Source organism: Myotis yumanensis, unplaced genomic scaffold (genome assembly GCF_028538775.1).
Source record: "Myotis yumanensis isolate MYYU_CA2020_CCGP unplaced genomic scaffold, mMyoYum1.0.hap1 SCAF_7, whole genome shotgun sequence".
Classification (NCBI taxonomy): domain Eukaryota; kingdom Metazoa; phylum Chordata; class Mammalia; order Chiroptera; family Vespertilionidae; genus Myotis; species Myotis yumanensis.
The window spans coordinates 33,046,929-33,068,637 of NW_027223758.1; the positions used below are offsets into that span (position 1 = coordinate 33,046,929).

General features: G+C 39.0%; 2 protein-coding genes and 1 pseudogene across 3 annotated transcripts in view; 1 reads left to right on the forward strand and 2 right to left on the reverse strand.

The window, feature by feature from the left end:
* LOC139014520 (beta-defensin 115-like) overlaps positions 1-21,709 on the forward strand; it is a 177,750-nt gene that overhangs the window by 63,881 nt on the left and 92,160 nt on the right. Inside the window, exon 2 of one of the 2 annotated variants that reach the window (XR_011472241.1) lies at positions 21,405-21,501. The exons of the other annotated variant lie outside the window; for it this stretch is intronic. The gene's annotated coding sequence lies outside the window, so the exon portion shown is untranslated. Of the gene's footprint in view, positions 1-21,404; positions 21,502-21,709 lie in introns of those variants that run through there. 2 annotated transcript variants of the gene reach the window in all.
* Positions 1,760-3,649, reverse strand: LOC139014518 (beta-defensin 127-like). The gene is made up of 2 exons (XM_070421478.1): positions 3,601-3,649; positions 1,760-2,013 (listed from the first exon to the last, which is right to left on the reverse strand). The coding sequence occupies exons 1-2, from the start codon at positions 3,647-3,649 to the stop codon at positions 1,760-1,762; spliced, it is 303 nt and encodes a 100-aa protein (XP_070277579.1).
* LOC139014713 (U6 spliceosomal RNA) lies at positions 8,314-8,409 on the reverse strand (annotated as a pseudogene).

Consider the following 21,709-nt stretch of genomic DNA (forward strand, 5'->3'; position numbering starts at 1 on the left):
CTGGCCAATTGTAATAACCATTTAATCTCTCTTTTCATATCTACTCCCAGTTTTAATGCATTTTTTTTGCATTCAATACAGAGTGATTTAAAAGTGCAGGCAATCACATTAGGTTCCAAGTCTGGAGGTGATGTTGGGAGTCAAGCCACAGAAAAACAGTGAATGAATGAAAAGTGACCTCAGAAGATCCTGAGATGAAGGCTAGGGATCTGAGGTGGGAGTGTGTAGCACTGAATATGTGCAAGGTCTCCTGATCTTTGTACTGCCTCCGTAGTTTTGCCCTTTCCAGAATGTCGTATAGATGGAATCATACAGAATGTAACCTTTTTACATTGGCTCCTTTCACTTAGTAATATGCATTTACCGTTCCTTCCTGTCTTTTTATGACCTGACAACTCATTTCTCTTTAGTACTGAATACATATTCCATTGTCTGAAAGTATCACAGCTTATTTATCCATTCACTTACTGCAGGGCATCTTGGTTTCTTCCAAGTTTTGGTAATTTTGAATGAAGCTGCTATAAATACTGGCGTGCAGGTTTTGTGTGGACAGTTTTCAGCTCACTTGGGTAAACACCAAGAACTGCAATTGCTGGATTGTATAGTAAAAGTGTGTTTAGTTTTGTAAGAAACTGCCAAACTATCTTTCAAAGTGGCATGTCCCATCTTTCATGAACGAGAGTTTTACTCCACATCCTTGACAGCATTGGGTGTTGTCATTGTTTTGGATTTTGGGCCTAATACTGCAATTCAGACTGATTCCCAGGTCCTTTATGTTTTCTCTAAACTCCAAAGGGCCCCAAGCACCAAAAGGACGCTGTTACTAGTGGTAACACACAAAACAACAACAGAGGCCTGGGTACATGGAGGAGACTGACAGCTGTCAGAGAGGAGTGGGGAGGGGGCGACTAGATGAAAGAAGATGAAGGGATTAGCCAAAGAACATATATGCATAACCTACAGACACAAGCAACAGTGTGGTGATGGCCAGAGGGAAGGGGTAGCGGGGTCTAGGTGTAGGTGGGCAAAGGGGCAGGGATGGGGAATCTGTAATAGTGTCAACAATAAAAATAAAGTTAAAAAAATAAACAACAACAAACTCTTCTGTCTTGGAATTAGATATTTATGTCTGCCTCCACCTTATATAGTGAGCGCCACCATAGTGGCAACCTGTTCATCTCCCCTTTCCGAGTTCACTGATTTTACGGAGAACGAAAGAAATTAGACTTTCCATAGTTCAACTTTGGTTGTGCTATTCTTAAACCAAAGTGCATGTATATCCTTCTGAAATGCCCTGTCTTTTCTAATTTCCTTCCGTTTGTTGATTTCAGTCTGTTTACTCGAATCACTTTCTTTATTATCAGTCACCTGTTGATATCTGACACAGTTCACAAGGTACTACTGTTAACTTACTGGTGAATTTCCCCTGAACACTTGGCTTCACCATTGTCTCTCCAGAATTACATGTCTGCTTTCCTGAGCTTCTTGTTTCAATTTTCCACATAGATTTTTTTTTGTAGTGCACTGGTTATATCCCCTTTTCAAGGGGAGGTTCTGAGTTGTTCTTATCACTTGGTATACTGAGTGTCCAATTGCTGGTTAAAGAAGAAATAAGTCAGAAAACTGGCAATGAACTTTATTAGAATCTACGTTAAGGTCTTCTGAAAATTAAGGAACCAGACAGGAAAAGATGTGAATTACTTCACCTTAGTTTATTGGAATAGGTTAAGAAATAAATGAATGGAGAATTGTACTTGATTTATGTAGAATTTGTCTTGGGGCTTATATAATTTCCTACATATGTATCATAATATTGAGGTAAAGTTATTGCATATGTGATTGGCTTTGGACGAGTTGGCTTTGGTATTCTTTTGCGTGCTTCCAGTTCCATGATATTGAGGCAACAATATCTCCCATTTTCACATAGTACTTGGCGTGTTTCAGTTACTTTGCATATTTTTCTGCAGTTTCCTTGTACATATTGACCCCAGCATTTCTTAAGTTGTTCAGTTACTGTGCACATAAAGAACAATTGGTCAAGGTCAGTGTTTGAGATTGAAAGGCAACTTTGGAAATGGAAAGTATAGAGGAAGTTTGTAGGGATTAGGTGTATGGGAGATTCACAAGGCAGATACCCGTAATATTCCACAGAGGATGCCCCAAGAAGGCAAACCTCAGTGTTTATATCTATCTGATCACTCATATTTAGTTTCTCCAAGGCTTTGGGCTTCTAGTCAACATCTGATGGACTCCATCAAGAGCATCAGATCTTATATGGGAAAATAAGAAGTTGATTCCTTGATTTCAGGGCATGGCACTATACTCCATCAGGGAACCACCGCAAATCTTCCTCTGTTTGAATGTTCCCAGGCACTCATTGTTTTTATAACTGCTCCACCTTATTACCCAAAGTATAATAATTCTTTATTATGTATTTATGTCTGGGTCAAATTATGTTCTTGGGTTCATACTCACTGCCATGGTCACAAATGACTTTCTTACCAGTCAGGTATTTTTTCCCCTTAATAATCTTCCTCCCTCCTCTGTTAATCTTAGCATTGTCCATTTCTTTCTTCTTCTCCTTTTTTTTTTTTAGCATTGTCCATTTTTGCCAATGCATATCTTCTTTTGGCTTCTAAGTCATTATAATAATCTTGGACTTGTTTTATGCCTCTATGACTCCTCATTCTTCCTCTACCCCTAGTTACAAGAATTCCTCCAATGTTCAGCCCCAGACCTTTGCTCACCTTGAGATATATTCTTTCCTTTAGTGATCCTAAATACTTTCTATGATCTAAGAGTTAGGATGTTCAAATTTTGGTTTCTGGCTGGTACAATCTTCTAGAATAGGCCCCAGAGGGAGACTGAGAACAAAGATGCCTCCAACCTCAGGTTCTAGAACTCCTTTGATTGTTAGGAATTTAGGGGCCCAGGGACATGCCATCACCATGACTATAATAAGAGGCAAATGTAATAGATATGGTTTTGAAAGAGAAATTTCAAGTTCTTAGTATGTGCCAAGCCCTATGCGAGGTGCTTCACAAATGCTATGTCATTTAATAAGGCCCTCGTGAGTCCGGCGTCATTATCTCCACGAATGAGGAAACTGAGACTTAGAGAGTCTTCACCTTTTATCCAAAGCTGACAAACCAGTAGTGAAGGCCTGTTTCTTAAACCTGACTCCAAAGTTAGTGAGTATTCACACTCTGTAGTAAAATAGACTAATATATACCCATTTCCACTCTTTCCCCACTACTCACACTCTACCATATATACGATGGAAGACGATATGATTGGATGCCAGAGTAAAAACTGTATCCAAAGAAATAAGTGCATCCCTATATATTGGGTGCATTACTTTCTACAATGAGACTTTCCCAGAGGAAATCATGGCCTCTTTTCAGCTCTGAGTACTCCCTTTTAAGAACAGTACCATGGTAGAAGGCCTCAAAGAGCGAATCTCTCATGACACTGGGTAGACTTCAGTCATCCCCGGGGGACCTATTTCCTTCTACTATGAATTATAAAATTATCTTGGGTTCTTAGAAATACTCCATCCCATTGTTGATTTGTGTGAGCCCCTGGAAAACTCTGGATTACCTGTGGGCTGCTGGAAAAGCAGAATTGCAATGATCAGGAAGAGCCTCATGGCCAGGCTTCCCAAGGGAGGTGGCAGTCGAAGCTCTTGGTCCAGTGAGTTGCACACCATGTCACCTTCCTCAGAGACTTGGATTCTTATGCACTGAACCAGAATAGATGGTATGGTACGAAGTGTGGCCCCAAAATTCTGATCTGTGGATTTTGCATCATGTGGGCAGGCGCCGGAAATTTGAGGTCACCCATTTTACCCCTACATGGAATCAGACACAGCATGTTCTATTTCATCATCTGATGCCATTCTGTGGGCTGTGGACTCCTGGGGAGAAGAATCTGTGCTTTCTCTACTTGACTGTCTGCCCAGATAGACCAAGATAGACCAAGATAGACGTGTACTCACTTCTAAGAGTGAATGAGTTAATGTAAATAATGAAGCCTATTCCATTTATTGCATTCAGCTAAGTCTAGGATCTCTGGGTGTTGTGTCTATCACTTTAGTCAATCCAAATGAAAGCCAATTTTTATTTCTACATCCTAGATTAATTTAATTGTTCACAAACAAGCAATGTATAATGATGGAGGAATAATCGTATGATTACAATAAAAATTTCATTTAGAAAAAAAGGGAGAAAAGTCAGAGATAACAACATAAAGCATTGTCCTAATGGATAAGAACAGCAAAGTTTTTTGTTTTTCCTGCCATTGTGGAGTGGCAGTTGTCAACCTTTTGCATCTCATGGCACACATAAATTAATTACTAAAATTCTATGGCACACCAAAAAGTACATTATATTTTTTGCTAATTTGTCAAAAAATAGTTATAATTTTGATTTATTCACACCAGATGGCTATTGTTGTGTTGGCTCTTGTCATTTTTTTCCTTTATTGATTAAGTTATTACACATGTGTCCTTGTCATATATATATAATCTAAGGGACAATCTAAGGGACAAGAGGTCATGCCACTGACTAAATAGTCAGGTGTTGCATATTTTAAAAATTCCTGTGGTACACCTGTGTGCCTGCCGCAGTTGAAAATCACTAGTGTAGAGATTTCTTTTGTATTCTTTCTGTTCTGATCTTGGTGAAGGTTTCCCTTGTTCTCAGTGGCCATACCTTGGAGGAGACTAGGGTGAGGGGATTCTTCTGGGAGCTCTGCTACTTTAGCAACATGTTTCTTGTTAGTGTAGGTTTAGGAAACTGTATGAATTATTTTGTTACCCAGACTCTGATTTCTATGGCATTATAACTCTTTTGAAAGATCAACAGACTTTATTTTGAATTGTTCTCCGTCATTTTCATGTCTAAGACCCATCCAGAAATCCTTTTGAAGCATGACAATTTATTTTAGATTCCAACCAGGGCACTGGTATCAATAAAAAAAGCTCTTGGAGATTATACCATCTCTATAGCTCTTAGCTTAACAACCTCTCACTCAGGCTCTGATTGTATGTATTTCAGTACAATAGCCTCTGGACAGCCTGGCCAGTGTTGCTCGGTGGCTGAATGTCAACCTATGAACCAGGCGGTCACAGGTTCAATTCCTGGTCAGGGCACATGCCCAGGTTGCAGGCTTGATTCCCGGTGTGAGGCAGCCAATCAATGATTCTCATCATGATGTTTCTTTTTTTTTAAATTTTTTAAAATGTATTTTGTTGAGTTTTTACAGAGAGGAAGGGAGAGGGATAATTAGAAATATCAATGAGCGAGAAACATTCATCAGCTGCCTCCTGCATGCCTCCTACTGGGATGTGCCCACAGCCAAGGCACATGCCCTTGACCAGAATCGAACCTGGGATCCTTGAGTCCGCAGGCCGACGCTCTATCCACTGAGCCAAACCGGTTAGGGCTCATCATGATGTTTCTATCTCTCCCTCCCTCTCCCTTCCTCTCTGAAATCAATATATATTAAATAGCCTCTGGACAGTGTAGGTGAACTAATCAAGATTGATCACCATGTATTTATAGTGGTATTTATGTGTGCTCTTGTGTAATGCCAATAGCAAAACTTGTCTATCTACATGCAGAAATGTACGCAACAGATACTTGGGTTAATACAGGGCTGTGGTGTGCCCAAGGAATCAAATGACTTGAAGAAGTGAAACAAGGAGTCCTGGTTATTGGCTAGAGACTTAGTGAAGTAAAGCATGGACTCTATTCTTGACAAGAAGAGAAATATAAACAGGGAGGGGCTGACAAATTAGTCTTTGGGTTTTGAAGATTTATACTAACAAAATGTATTGCTTGTGCAATGGAGAGAACATTCTGTATCTAACCTGCACTGTCTTCTTCACCAACTCCTTGATTAGAGAACTCAGGTTCCTTTGTCCCACAGATAACATTAAGACTGTATCTTAGAAAAAAAATGGTGTCTCTCTATTCCTACTTCAGTGATGTGTGTTTGCTTTTGCATGTGCATGTGCAAGTGTGTCTGTGTATGTCTTTTCTGTCCCCTGGTGTTGGAGAGTCTGAGGCTAGATCTCCTCGATTGATTCCAGAGAATCTTTTTTTCTTGCAAATCTTCTTAGAGCTTAAACAGTGTTTCCACAGCAAGATGGGATGAATAAAGAACAGGATGTTTCTTAATGAGGAGGAAATCACCAGTCAGTACTTACTGTTAAATCTCAGGACCTCAAAAATTTGGGACTTTTGAAAGTACAAATTGTTTTAATGTTCTACTTATAAAAGGACATAAGTAGGAGAGCAAATAACAGCTGACCATTGAACAATGTGGAAGTTAGGGGGGCCAACTCCCACACAGTTGAAAATCCACCTACTGCTAGGTATTTAAATGAGCTGTTCAGGGAAGTCATGTTTGTTGGAAAGATTTTTGTTTCGTTTTTTCTTTTTATATCAATTAAAAACAATATTTAAAAATAGTTTTATTGTGTAACGTGCTTTATTGAGAAAAATCAGGAAATATAAAAACAAAGAGAAAAAAGGCAACAACAGCAGCAGAAAACATCTGGAAACATGTTGTATAGCATTCTAAAATTTTTCTTTAATAGAATGAAAATAGCTTTGTTTAACCGGAATATTAGCTTAATGGGATTTTCCTGATTAGTAGGAAAGGTGTAGTAAAACTGTCTCATACTTCCACCAACTGCATGGCTTTTGGGAATCTGGGGTCCTCAGCTCTCTGCTAACTCCAGAGATGTTTACATTCTCAGGGATCCACTGGCCTTCAGAAATCTGTCTGCAGGCGCTAACTCTGACTTGTACCATATTCATCCTTCCTGGTGCAAACCTCTCTCTTAACTTCCAACAAAAATAAAATTACGCATACTAAGCATTTAGGAGTTTATCAGAATTTATATAAGAGTTTGGGAAGGAGGATTACTGAGAAGGTGATTACCTGGAGTAACAATCAAATTTCAAAATGACTGGAAGACATAAGTGATCTTAAATGAAGTTTCTTCATCCCAGTAATGGTGAATTCTTTTGGCTTCATCTAATCTTAGCTTCTCATTAGCTCACTGCCTTTTAAAATTATTTTTTGCCTGTTCCATTTCCTTCACTCAAGCTTTCTTTTAAAAATTGCCTCCAAACTCTTTTATATATTGTGGAATAGTTTTTAGTGTCTACTGGCCACACGAGTATTTCCTTGGCACTAATTCCTAGAGGTGATTAGGTAGATTAGTGGAACAGGACTTTCCTAAGACTTTTAGTAAATATTGTCAATTTGGTTGTATAAATTTTACAATCTATCTGTAGTTGAGGAGAGTATGTTTTCTTAGCCTCCTTGTCAGCACTCAACATTATTGTTTTCTGTCCCCTATAGACTTTTCTAGGAAGGTTTTAATGGCTAAATTGGTTCAGATAATTCAGATGGAGGCCTCCTGCCAAAGGATATTAGTGTGTCTCCACCTCATTGATTTTTCATAACCACAGTTTTACATATGTCCAACCCAGTTCTGAGGCAGCAACTTTAAGAACTAGACTGAGCCTGCTGGTGTGGCTCAGTGGTTGAGCGTTGACTTGTGAACCAAGAGGTTGCCGTTTCAATTTGCTGTTAGGGCACATACCTGGGTTGAGGGCTCAATCCCCAGTAGGGATGTGTAGGAGGCAGCTGATTGATGTCTCTCTCTCTCTCTATCACTTCTCCTTCCTCTCTCTCTCTAAAATAAATAAAAACATATTTTTTAAAAGAATATTCTTTAAAAAAAAGAACTCAACTGAATCTAATGGTGTGATTTCTTAAACCTGGATAAGGTATTTGCATGGATAAGGGCTAATTATGAAAGAACCATAAGTGCTGCTCCTTTCATCAGATAAATGCATTTTCTCTTAGCTTAGGCAAGCTTCGCACTTAAGCCTGAGCAATGAGAGTCCCTGCCCTGGGCCCTATGCTCTAGAGAGCCCTATTCTGGCCTTCATCTGGCTGTATCCCTTCCTGTAGTGCAGAATGTCACTGAGGCCAAAGGGATATGTTAACCTAGAAACTGATTTCACCGCTTCATCCTTGTGCTCTGGGTAACGGGGACCCAGAATCCATACCCAAACTGTCTGTAGCCTCTTTCCCAAGCCTGTATGTCTCTACATGTGTCTTCCCAAGGACCCTCATAGTGTGGGAAAAAATAGAATGGGTAGTAAAGAGAATTAAGCTGCAGACTGGAATCTGGAGCCCCGAGTTTGGCTTTCTTTGGGATGCCATGTCCTGGAACAAAACTTCCAAAGAGTCTGAAAATATAAAATTTGAACTTGGCTTTTTTTTTTTTTAAATATGGAACACTTCACGAATTTTCGTGTCATCCTCGTGCAGGGGCCATACTAATCATCTCTGTATTGTTCCAGTTTTAGTATATGTGAGCACTGAACTTGGCTTTTTAAATTTTTAAAATAATAATAATAATTTTTTTATCTTTAATTTCTTTATTGGTTAAGGTATTACAAATGTGTCCTCATCCCCCCATTAACCCCCAACCTCCCCCCCCCCACTCATGCTCTCATCCCCCTGTTGTCCATGTCCATTGGTTTGACTTATATGCATGAATACAAGTCCTTTGGTTGATCTCTCCCCCTTAGTCCCACCCTCCCCTGCCTTCCCTCTGAGGTTTGAGCATCTGATCGATGCTTCTCTATTTCTAGATCTATTTTTTGTTCATTGGTTTATGTTGTTCATTATAATCCACAAATGAGTGAGATCATGTGATATTTATCTTTCTCTGACTGGCTTAGTTCACTTAGCATAATGCTCTCCAGTTCCATCCATGCTGTTGCAAATGGTAGGAATTCTTTCCTTTTTACAGCAGCATAGTATTCCATTGTGTAGATGTGCCAAAGTTTTTTAATCCACTCATCTGCTGATGGGCATTTAGGCTGATTCCAAATCTTAGCTATTGTAAATTGTGCTGCAACGAACATAGGGGTGCATATATTCTTTCTTATTTGTGTTTCTGGTTTCTTGGGATATATTCCTAGAAGTAGGATCACTAGGTCAAATGCAAGTTCCATTTTTAGTTTTTTTTTTTTTTAGAGTTGTGAGCCTACAAAACACCAAGTTTATTCTTATATCATTATTTATTAACTAGTAGCCCTGTGCACGAGTAGCTCACTGCCGCTTGCCTCAGCTGGCCACCCTGCCCACTGCTGCTGGTAGCTCTCTGCTGCTTGTAGATCAGTTGTGACATTAAGGCGTCCTGGCTAATTTGCATATTCCTCTATTATTATATTAGATTATTGTATTATTTTCTTTTTTTAAATAATTTTTTTATTGCTTAAATTATTACAAAGAGTATTACATATGTCTCCTTTTTTTCCCCCACCCTTGACAATCCCCCAGCCTCCCCTACCCCCCAGTGTCTTATGTCCATTGGTTATGCTTATATGCATGCATACAAGTCCTTTGTTTGATCTCTTACCCCCCCTCCTCCTGCCCACCCTCCCGCCTTCCTGCTGTACTTTAACAGTCTGTTCGAGGCAACTCTGCCTCTGTATCTATTATTGTTCAAAAGTTTATAATGGACTCTATTATCCATGAATGTGTGAGATCATGTGGTATTTTTCCTTCATTGACTGGCTTATTTCACTTAGCATAATGCTCTCCAGTTCCATCCATGCTGTTGCAAATGGTAAGAGTTCCTTCTTTTTTACAGCAGCATAGTATTCCAACGTGTAGATGTACCACAGTTTTCTAATCCATTCATCTACTGATGGGCACTTGGGCTGTTTCCAGATCTTAGCTATGGTGAATTGTGCTGCTATGAACATATGGGTGCATGTATCCTTTCTGATTGGTGTTTCTGGTTTCTTGGGATATATTCCTAGTAGTGGGATCACAGGGTCAAATGGGAGTTCCATTTTTAGTTTTTTGAGGAAACTCCATACTGTCTTCCATAGTGGCTGCACCAGTCTGCATTCCCACCAGCAGTGCACGAGTGTTCCTTTTTCTCCACATCCTCTCCAGCACTTGTCGTTTGTTGATTTGTTGATGATAGCCATTCTGACAGGTGTGAGATGATACCTCATTGTCATTTTGATTTGCATCTCTTGAATAATTAGTGACTTTGAGCATGTTTTCATATGTCTCTTGGCCTTCCTTCTGTCTTCTTTCGAAAAGTATCCATTGAGGTACTTTGCCCATTTTTTAATTGGGTTGTTTGTCTTCCTTTTGTTAAGTTGTATGAGTTCCCTATAAATGTTGGAGATTAAACCCTTATCAGAGATATTGTTGGCAAATATGTTCTCCATGCAGTGGGCTCTCCTGTTGTTTTGTTGAAGGTTTCTTTTGCTGTGCAGAAGCTTTTTATTTTGATGTAGTTCCATTTGCTTATTTTCTCCTTTGTTTCCCTTGCTCTGGGAGATGTGTTGCAAACATATTGCTAAGAGAGATGTCTGAAATTTTGTTGCCTATGGATTCTTCTAAGATGATTATGGTTTCCCATCTTACATTTAAGTACTTTATCCATTTTGAGTTTATTCTTGTGTATGGTGTAAGTTGGTGGTCCAGTTTCATTTTTTTGCATGTATCTGTCCAATTTTCCCAACACCATTTATTGAAGAGACTATCTTTACTCCATTGTATGTTCTTGCCTCCTTTGTCAAATATTAATTCAGTGTAATTGTCGATTTCCGTGCTTTCTGTTCTGTTCTATTGACCTATATGCCTGTTCTTGTGCCAGTACCAGGCTGTTTTGATTACAATGACTTTGCAGTATAGTTTGATATCTGGTATTGTGATCCCTCCTACTTTCTTCTTCTTTCTCAAGATTGCTTCAGTTTTCAGGGTCTTTTTTGATGCCATACAAATTTTTGGATTATTTGTTCTAGAGCTGTGAAATGTGCCATTGGTATTTTAATAGGGATTCCATTGAATCTATAGATTGCTGTGGGTAGTATGGACATTTGGATAATATTAATTCTTCCAATCTATGAACACAGTACATTCTTCCATTTATTTTGTAACTTCCTCTGTTTCTTTTTTCAATGTCCTGTAGTTTTCTAAACACAGGTCTTTCACCTCCTTGGTTAAGTTTATTCGTAGGTATTTTATCTTTTTTTTTTTGTTGCAATGGTAAATGGGATTTTTTTTTTTAGTTTCTCTTTTTGAAAGTTCATTATTGGTGTATAAAAATGCCATTAATTTATGGGTGTTAATTTTGTATCCTGCTAACTTGCTGAATTTATTAAATCTGGTAGTTTAGATAAGCTTCTCGACATTGATCTGAGCAATGATTTTTGGACATAACACCAAAAGCACAAGCAACAAAAGGAAAAATCAGCAAGTGGGCCTACGTCAAACTAAAAGGCTCCAGCACAACAAAAGAAACAGTCAGCTAAATGAAAGGCAACCTACAGAATGGGAGAAGATGTGCAAACCATTTATCAGATAAGGGATTAAAGCCAAAATATATACCTAACTCATACAACTTAATAATAATAAAAAACTGCAATTCAAATTTAAAAATGGACAGAGGAACTAAAATAGACATTTAAACAGAAAATAATAGATGGAAGCCACTCATCAGTAATTACTTTAAATGTAAATGGATAAAATTCTCTAATCAGTTTAATAATAGAGATTGACAAAATTGATTTTAAAAAACCCCCAAATATGTTTCAACTATATGTTACCTAAGAGAGACTCACTTTAGATCCAAAGACACAAAGAGGTGGGAAGTACAAAGATTGAAAAATATATCCCATACAAATAGTAACCAAAAGAGAGCTGGTGTGTCTGTACTAATGTAAGACAAAATAAATAAAAAACTGTGATGAGGCAGAGTGGGACATTATCTATACTAATAAAAGGGTAATATGGTAATTAGACCAGATAGACTGGACGTCTTCTGGATGTCCTTCTGGACAAAGCCACAGCGGCTGCGAGGGCCAAGGGCCAGCGGTGTTGGGGAGGCCGTGGTGTGGGCTGGGCTGGTGTAGTGGCCCCTTCCGCAGAGGCAATGAGAGAGGGGGCTGCATGGTCCCAGTCCCAGTGCTGCCCCTTCTGCAGAGGCAGCCACAGAGGCAGCGGCATGGGCTTGGTCCTAGCGCCATGCCTCCACAGAGGCTGGACAGGGTGTGACCTGCTGTGCCTCAACCTCCCACAGCCCCTCCCCCAGCCGGCCTGGCCCCATATTGCCCCCCACCCACCAGTGAGCAGGGGGAAGGGCCAGCGCTAAGAAGCGAGGGCCGAGGGCCTGCAGCCACCGCTGCCGGCAGTGGCAGCAGCAGCGGCGGGGTGATGGGGGCGGCGCCTTCCCCTGATCGGCCCTGTTGCCTCCCACAGAGGGAGGCCAGACTGTGGCTTAGGACCGCTCCCGGTGGGGAGCGGTCCCAAGCTGTTAGTAGGACATCCCTTGAGGGCTCCCGGACTGTGAGAGGGGGCAGGCCAGGCAGAGGGACCCCCCCTCCTCTCCCCAGTGCATGAATTTTTGTGCACCGGGCCTCTGTTGCTTAATGATTGGAGTTTCTGTTTGGGGTGATGAAAGGGGATTAGACCAGATAGTGGTAATGGTTGCAATTGTGAATTTATTTATTGCCACTGAATTGTACACTTAAAATGGTTAAAATAGCAATTTTACCACATTTTGAAAAGAGATGCAAGAGGGTTTTTTTTTTTAATCAGGTGTTCCTTGTCTTTGAGAAAATTATTTTGACATTTTAATTAACTTTTAATATATTTGACATTATTTTAGCTTTGTTGTTTTATTTATTCCATATTATTGAAATGTGTATGCATGCAAGCATGCATGCATGCGTGCTTGAGTGAGTGTGTGTGTGTGTGTGGTGTATCTTGGGTAACTCTGGTATCTGACTTTCACTAAATCAAAAGAATCCAATAGGGGGAGATACTTACCTAAATTATCCTTAGACATTGATTTTATTTTTCAAAAAATTTTAACCCTGTGAACCATTGATATGCACATCAAAAATAAATAAATAAGTAAATAAATAAGCCAATTGGCTTGGATGGGTATTCACCATTCAGGTCATACAGTGGTTTATCATGGGAATATCTTTTATGTCAAAAGAAATTGACATGGAAGAAATCCTTATTGGAGGCAAATGTAAATTGAAGTTACCTCTGAGGTCCCAAGGATCACCTCTCTTCACCTTTGCCATGAGCCTTTCCAGGAAGACTAGGCTTAAACAGGAAGACTAGTTTAAGCCTAGTCTTCCTGTGAACATGCTTTTCTTTTTTAAAATATGTTTTTATTGATTTAAGAGAGAGGAAGGGAGAGGGATGAGAGAAAATTATCGATTGGCTACCTCCTGCGTGCCCCTACCCAAACCCAGGCATGTACCCCGACCATAATTGAACCACAGCCTCCTAGTTTACAGGTCAATGCTCAACCACTGAGCAACACTGGCCGGGTGACATGCATATCTTCTGTATGTGACTCGCTGTGGCGTCACCTATAAGCTTTAAATAAAGAATTAGTTAAGTCTGAGCAGTCAGGGAAAGTACATAAGACTTTGCATTGTTTAAGTTTTATTTCTGAAGGTTGTTGGTAAGTTAATAATAATAAACAAGCATAAGCATAGGTCTTAAAAGTGAGGACAAATCACTAATATGTAAAATATAGATACTTAAAAATAAATGTATAATATTCATATCAGCAGGAGATCAAGCTAGTGAAAACTAAGATATGAGAAATAAATGGGACATAACCAGAGGGCAGGAGAAAGACCTAATACCAGTAGTTATAATACATGTATGTATCACTTGTTTGTTCCTTTTCATTACTGAGTTGTATTCTTGGCATGTATGTACGTTGTTTAAACATTCACTTACTATAGGTCATTTTGGTTATTTCTAGTTTTTAGCTATTACATATAAAACTGCTGTGCATATCATGGACAGTTTTGTAGGTGGACATGATTTCATTTCTCTGGGATAAATGCTCAGGAGGAGGATTTTTGGGTTGTGTAATAAGTGTATATTTTATTATTTTGGGAAACTATCAAACTAGTTACCAGAGTGGCCTGTACCATTTTACATCCCTACCAGCAATGAATGAAAGATTCAGTTTTTCCTCATCCTTACCAGTACTCCAGGTTGTCACTATATTTCATTTTTGCTGTTTTGATAGGTATATAATGATATGTCATAACGAGTTAATTAGGATTTCCCTATTTGCTAGTGATGTTGAATATGTTTTCATGTGCTTGTTTGCCATCAGGATATTCTCTTTGGTGAAACATCTCATGTCTGAGACTATTTTCTAATGGAATAGTTTATTTTATACTATTTTAAAAATGGGAACATATATGACAGGTAACACTGTGTAAGCTTAACGTGTAAAACATGTTGATTAATACATGTATATATTGTAATATGATGGCTATGTAGGATTAGCTGGCACCTCTACCACATCACCTAATTATCATTCCTTTTTCCTGGTGGGAAAATTAAGATGTAATCTCTTAAGTTTGGTGTATATAATACAATATTGTTGATTATAGTCACAATACTGTGCATTAGATCTTTGGGGTTTATTTATCTCCTAGTTCTACTCATAAGCTTGTATTCTTAAAAAGTCTCCCCATTTTCATCACCTCTGACAATTCTGTTTTTGTTTTGTTTTTTTTAAATCCATCAGCCACTCCGTGCCTTTGGTAAATTCAATCCATTACATTTAGAGGAGTTATTGCAACGTAAGGACTTACTACTACCACTGTATTGATTGATTTCTGGTTGTTTTGTATTTCTGTTGTTTCTTTTTTTGCCTCTGTTCCTACTTAGCTTTGTAAATTGGTCATTTCTTGGTGGTGTGTTCTGTTTCTCTTTAAAAAAAAATCTTTCGTAAGTCTATCTTGGATTAAAAAAATATTTTTAGTGATTTCAGAGAGAAAGGGAGAGAGAAACATCAATGATAAGAGAGAATCATTGATTGGCTGCCTCCTGCAGGGGCCCCCCTACCAGGAGATCAAGCTTGCAATCCGGACACGTGCTCTGATCTGGAATTGCATCGAACCGTGACCTCCTGGATCATAGTTCAATGCTCAACTACTGAGTCACACTGGCTGGGCTATCTTGGATTTTTGCTTTGTGGTTATCACAAGGCTTACATAAAACATCTCATAGACAAAACTATTTTATGCTGATAGCAACTTATCTTTGTTTGCCTATAAAGCCTCCACCCTTTTCTTCTCTTTTATATTTTTATTGTCATAATTAACATCTTTTTATGCTGTATTTTCATTAGCAAGTTATAGAAGCTATAGTTATTTTATTTTTTAATACATTAAAAACTTTTTAAAAATTTTTTTCCTTTTTTTTATTGTTTTATTGCTTAAAGTATTACAAGAGTATTACATATGTCTCCTTTTTTTCCCCGCCCTTGACAATCCCCTGGCCGCCCCTACCCCCCAGTGTCTTATGTCCATTGGTTATGCTTATATGCATGCATACAAGTCCTTTGGTTGATCTCTTACCGCCCCTCCTCTTGCCCCCCAACCCTCCCCGGCCTTCCCACTGTAGTTGGACAGTTTGTTCGAGGCAGCTCTGCCTCTGTATCTATTTTTGTTCATAAGTTTATAATGGTCTTTATTATCCATAAATGAGTGAGATCATGTGGTATTTTTCCTTCATTGACTGGCTTATTTCACTTACCATAATGCTCTCCAGATCCATCCATGCTGTTGCAAATGGTAAGAGTTCCTTCTTTTTTACAGCAGCGTAGTATCCCATTGTGTAGATGTGCCACAGTTTTCTAACCCATTCATCTACTGATGGGCACTTAGGCTGTTTCCAGATCTTAGCTATGGTGAATTGTGCTGCTATGAACATAATGGTGCATATATCCTTTCTGATTGGTGTTTCTGGTTTCTTGGGATATATTCCTAGTAGTGGGATCACAGGGTCAAATGGGAGTTCCATTTTTAGTTTTTTGAGGAAACTCCATACTGCCTTCCATAGTGGCTGCACCAGTCTGCATTCCCACCAGCAGTGCACGAGTGTTCCTTTTTCTCCACATCCTCTCCAGCACTTGTCGTTTGTTGATTTGTTGATGATAGCCATTCTGACAGGTGTGAGGTGGTACCTCATTGTTGTTTTGATTTGCATCTCTTGGATGATTAGTGACTTTGAGCATGTTTTCATGCCTCTTGGCTTTCTGAATGTCCTCTTTTGAAAGGTGTCTATTTAGGTCCTTTGCCCATTTTTTAATTGGGTTGTTTGTCTTCCTTTTGTTAAGTTGTATGAGTTCCCTATAAATGTTGGAGATTAAACCCTTATCAGAGATATTGTTGGCAAATATGTTCTCCCATGCAGTGGGCTTTCTTGTTGTTTTGTTGATGGTTTCTTTTGCTGTGCAGAAGCTTTTTATTTTGATGTAGTCCCATTTGTTTATTTTCTCTTTCGTTTCCAATGCCCTAGGATCCGTATCAGTGAAGAAATTGCATGGGCATATGTCTGAGATTTTGTTGCCTCTGGATTCTTCTAGTATTTTTATGGTTACCCGTCGTACATTTAAGTCCTTTATCCATTTTGAGTTTATTTTTGTGTATGGTGTAAGTTGGTGGTCTAGTTTCATTTTCTTGCATATATCTGTCCAATTTTCCCAACACCACTTATTGAAGAGACTATCTTGACTCCATTTTATGTTCTTGCCCCCTTTGTCAAATATTAATTGAGCATATTGGTTCGGGCCGATATCTGGGCTCTCTATTCTATTCCATTGATCTATATGTCTGTTCTTGTGCCAGTACCAGGCAGTTTTGAGAACAGTGGCTTTGTAATACAGCTTGATATCTGGTATTGAGATCCCACCTACTTTGTTCTTTCTCAGGATCGCTGCAGCTATTCGGGGTCTTTTTTTATTCCAGATGAATTTTTGGAGAGTTTGTTCTAGGTCTGTGAAATATGCCATTGGTATTTTAATGGGAAGTGCGTTGAATTTATAGATTGCTTTGGGTAGTATGGACATTTTAATGATGTTGATTCTACCAATCCAAGAACATGGTATGTTCTTCCATCTGTTTATGTCTTCCTCTATCCCTGTTTTCAACGTCCCGTAGTTTTCTGAGTAGAGGTCTTTTACCTCTTTAGTTAAGTTTATTCCTAGGTAGCTTAATTTTTTTGGTGCGATGGTAAATGGGATTGTTTTTTTAATCTCTCTTTCTGTAAGTTCACTATTGGTGTATAGAAATGCCATAGATTTCTTGGCGTTAATATTGTATCCTGCTACATTGCCGAATTCGTTTATTAAGTCTAATAGTTTTTTGATGGAGTCTTTAGGGTTTTTTATGTATAATATCATGTCATCTGCAAATAAGGACAGTTTTACTTCCTCTTTTCCAATTTGGATGCCTTTTATTTCTTCTTCTTGTCTAATTGCAATGGCTAATACTTCCAGTACTATGTCGAACAGGAGTGGTGAGAGTGGGCATCCCTGTCTTGTTCCTGTTCTTAGGGGAAATGGTGTTAGTTTTTGTCCATTGAGTATGATGTTGGCTGTGTTTTTTTGTTTTTTTTGTTTTGTTTTGTTTTTTTTTTTTTTAGAGAGAGAGAGGAAGGGAGAGGAACAGAGACAGAGAAACATTGATGTGAGAGCAGAACTTTATTGGCTGCCTCCTGCACGCTCCTGACTAGGGGATTAAGCCCACAACCAGGGAATGTGCCCTGACCAGGAAATGAACCAGTAACTTCTTGATGCAGGGGGCAACACTCAACCAACTGAGCCATACCAGCTAGATTGCTGTAGTTATTTTTAATACTCTTTTCCTTTAACCTTTATCCCATAGTTAAGTTAATTTAACACACTATGCTATTGCAGAATTAGTTTTCTAAATCTTACTATATGTTTTTTACCTTTAGCATTGTGTTGTATATTTTCATGTTGTATTTAGCGTCGTTTCATTTCAGCTTGAAGAATTCCTATCAGCGTTTCTTGCAAGGCAAGTCTAGAGACTATTAGACCTGCCTAATAGTGGTGATACATGCCCTCAGCTTTTGTTTCTGTGGGAAAGCCTTTATTTCTTCTTCATATCTGAAGTATAACTTTGATGGATAGAGTATTTTTGGCTGGCAAGTTTTACCTTTCATCATGTAATATGTCATTCCACCATCTCCTACCCTGTAAGGTCTCTGCTAAGGAATCTGTTGATAGCCTTATGAGGGTTCCCTTGTAAGTTATACTCTTTTTTCTCCTAGCTGCCTTCAGGATTCTTTCTTTTTTTCCACATTCACATACTTTTATTACAATAGAATGCTACAATTGTTCTATTTTATTATTAGTTATTGTTGTTAATCTCCCACTATACCTAATTTATAAATTAAACTTTACCGTAAATATGTATGAAGAGGAAAACATTATACATATCGGATTTGTACTATAGGATTCTTTCTTAATATTTAATTTTTATAGTTTTATTATAATGTATCTTGGAAGAGAGAATTTTCCATGGAGATAATAGGGTGACCTGTTACCTCCATGAACTTGGTTGTCAAGTTTCTTCCCAGGTTTGGAAAGTTCTCAGTTATTATTTATTTAAATAAACTTTATGTCTCCTTCCTCTCTTCCCCCACTGGAATCCAGATTATTCTTCATGGTTTGCAGAGCCCATTTCTGAGGACTATACATATGGCGATGTAAAAGGACAAACTAAAGAGGTAGAAATCAGCTTTGAGGATGTCTTCAGGATTAGCATGAAATGGGTAGAGATGTTAGCCTTGGAAGCAAGCATTACCACCTTTGATAAATGATTGTTTTTATGCAAGATCTTCTTCTCCATGAATCTCAGATTTTTTTATATTTTAAGTGGGAAAAAATAGACCTTCTCATTAAGCCTCCATGCCTTAGCTTTTCATGGATTTCAGAGACTGTGATGCCCCATATGCCTTACCTATTTTAATTTTTAGACTTATTCTAGGAAGTAGTAGGTGTGTCATTATATCTTGCCAATGAAGAAATTTTGGTAGAGACCACATAATAAGTAAAAGTAGTAAAGGAAGCCCTGACCGGTTTGGCTCAGTGGATAGAGCGTCGACCTGTAGACTGAAGGGTCCCAGATTCGATTCTGGTCAAGGGCATGTACCTTGGTTGTGGGCACATCCCCAGTTGGGGGTGTGCAGGAGACAGCTGATCCTGATCGATGTTTCTCTCTCATTGATGTTTCTAACTCTCTATCCCTCTCCCTTCCTCTCTATAAAAATCAATAAAATATTTTTTAAAAAGTAGTTAAGGAAGAACCTAGATATGTTTGACTCCAGTTTCCTCAGCGTTAACCATGTTACTGTAATGACCATAAAATGCTTCTGTTTCATCAATGTGCTTGGCACATTATGGGTTCTTCTGCAGTAAAGGTTCCCATTCTCCCCCAAATTTCACAGCAGGGAAAGGTTATTTTCCACTGAATTTCAAGCATGGGATGAAGAAGAAGTGGATATAAGGCAAAAAGAGAGGAGGGTTGAGTTTCAGGCTGCAGCATTGAAATTATGTTCCTCATCCGTAATGACACAGCTCACAGCTCTAAGATGTTTTCGAGGCGGTGATCCAGGTGATTAGTGAGGAGAAAGCACAGTGAGTTCTACCAGGAGCCTTTAAAACTCCACCTGGCTGTTCAAGGAGATCCTATTATCCTAACCTCAGTCACATTCTTCCCTGCATAGTAATAAGCTTTCCCCCAGGTGAAGCATGGCTTATAATCACCCATAACCTTGCAGAGCTGCCTTGATCCAGTGGGCAGGGCCCTGGGCAAGGGTACCTTTCTGCCCTTTATCCAAGAATCAGCAACCTGCTAGCTAACTCCCTATATTTAGTAAATTTAAAGATACTACTCTAACAACCCTCAAAATAGCCTGAGTGGGAGTAGGTATTTTTTTTATTTTCCCAGTTCAGAAACTTAGGCTTCAAGATGGGAAATCAATTGTCCTCAGTCTAAGACTGAATACCTGGTGGGACCAGGAATAACCTCATATATATTTGGTTCAAAGTTTATGACTTTTTCTACTGTTCTTCTCTGCTGAAGTGACCAACTCTGTCTTTCTAGCTTCCTGTGTGCATTCATGAGTTCTACCTACAATGATAGCCATGAGTATAAGAGGCAATGATATCCTACTGGTTGGGTCTATCCACTGCTCCCATCTCTTCCACTAGATAATGACATAGATCACAGATGTGTTTCTTGAAGGAGGCATAAGCCAGCCTCCTGGAGAAGAACTAGATATAGAAAAAAATGAAGGTGAAATTTCAGTAACATCCCCAAATTTTCTAGGCCCTCAAGATCCCATTTTATTTAATCAAGTATTGGTATAGACTCCAGTTGGAGGATGATAGGAGAAAAAGAAATAGAAAAAGTTATTTCCATTGACTCTAATTTCAAAGTCTAGTAGAGGAGAAGACATACAAGCAGACATATAGAACATGATGTGACATGATGACAATTCTGGATAGGTCATGATAGTAGAGAACAGGAGGTGGTGGTAGTTCTGTTTTGGGAGAAGCATGTGATTTTCAATGTTCTCTGGAAGAGGATAAAGAGTTAAGGCAGGCAGGCTTAAGCAGAGAGAGAAGCATATGTACAGAAACTTATTATCCAGAAGCAATCCAGTGAGTTCAAATCAAATATGAATAAGTGTGTAGTATGAGGTGTAGGATGTTCTTTGGGAGAGTGAGAGGAGATGAAACTGGAAATGTAATCTAGGATATGAACATGAAGAACAATGAAATCTGTACTGAAATACTGGCTAGGATGCTTTCAACCTTAGGAAGGAGGCCTTCAATCATTCCTTAGGCCAGTGGTTAGCAATGATGCCAGAGGTGAGTTTGATGAATAGCTTTGCATTAGAAAAGTGACTGGCTATCAATGTGGAGGATGCATGTGTATGTGTGTGAAAGGAAGGCAGAGTGATCAATGGGAAGGCTACCGCAATAATCCCAGGGCAAGTCGTAAGAGCTGAATTGTTACATAGCGGTGGAGATGAAGTGATGGCAATACAGTAGCAGTGGAGATGAAGTGATGGCACCTATTAGAGGTGGTAGATGCACATGGACGTATTAGTAACTGGATGTTACTAATTAGTAATCAAGTGAAGAAGGAAAAGGATTTTGCGATGGCACTCATGGACTTGTCTTTTGTAATGGAGATAACCCTTCCAGCAATGTTTTCTCCCAATGTTTTTAGTGTTTTCTCTGCATTATATCTTTGGTCCCTGATGAGGTCAAAAGTGAATTGATCCCACAAGGCATAAGCTAAGCTCATATTTTTAGAATCAGAAGGATCCCAGTGTGACAAGGGTGAGGAGAAAGACATTTGGCCCAACTCTGTCTTCCCATAAGTAGGAAAAATGAGACGGACAAAAACATGGCTACCATAGGTGTCCAGAAAGTGATGGCAGCTGTGTTTCCTCTTCTCCCCATCCAGGTATCAAGGAAGTGGGCCTGCGGCATAAATGGATAACTATTATGTGCCATGTTATCTCATTGGTACAGGAAGAGCTCTTAAGGGGAAAATCTTATGGCTTAAGGTGAGTGTCTATCTCAGTCTTCAGGTCACACTGTGGAGATCTTGATCTTCCATCCTATCTAAGCTTGAATCTATTGATTGAGGATTTCCAGGGAGAGGAGAAAACTGGACATCAGGGTATAGTGACAGAGTGCGCTCAGTAGTCAATTAAATCTATTTCAGTTCTAATGCTTCTGCATTAAGTTTAGTCTTCTCTGAAGTGA

Bases quoted from the DNA above. Each gene is read 5' to 3' on its own strand.
- LOC139014518 (XM_070421478.1), bottom strand. From the start codon at position 3,649: ATGAGGCTCTTCCTGATCATTGCAATTCTGCTTTTCCAGCAGCCCACA. The intron at 2,014-3,600 runs GTAATCCAGAGT...TTATGTGCACAG, and splicing joins GCTTTTCCAGCAGCCCACAG to TAACTGAACAACTTAAGAAA.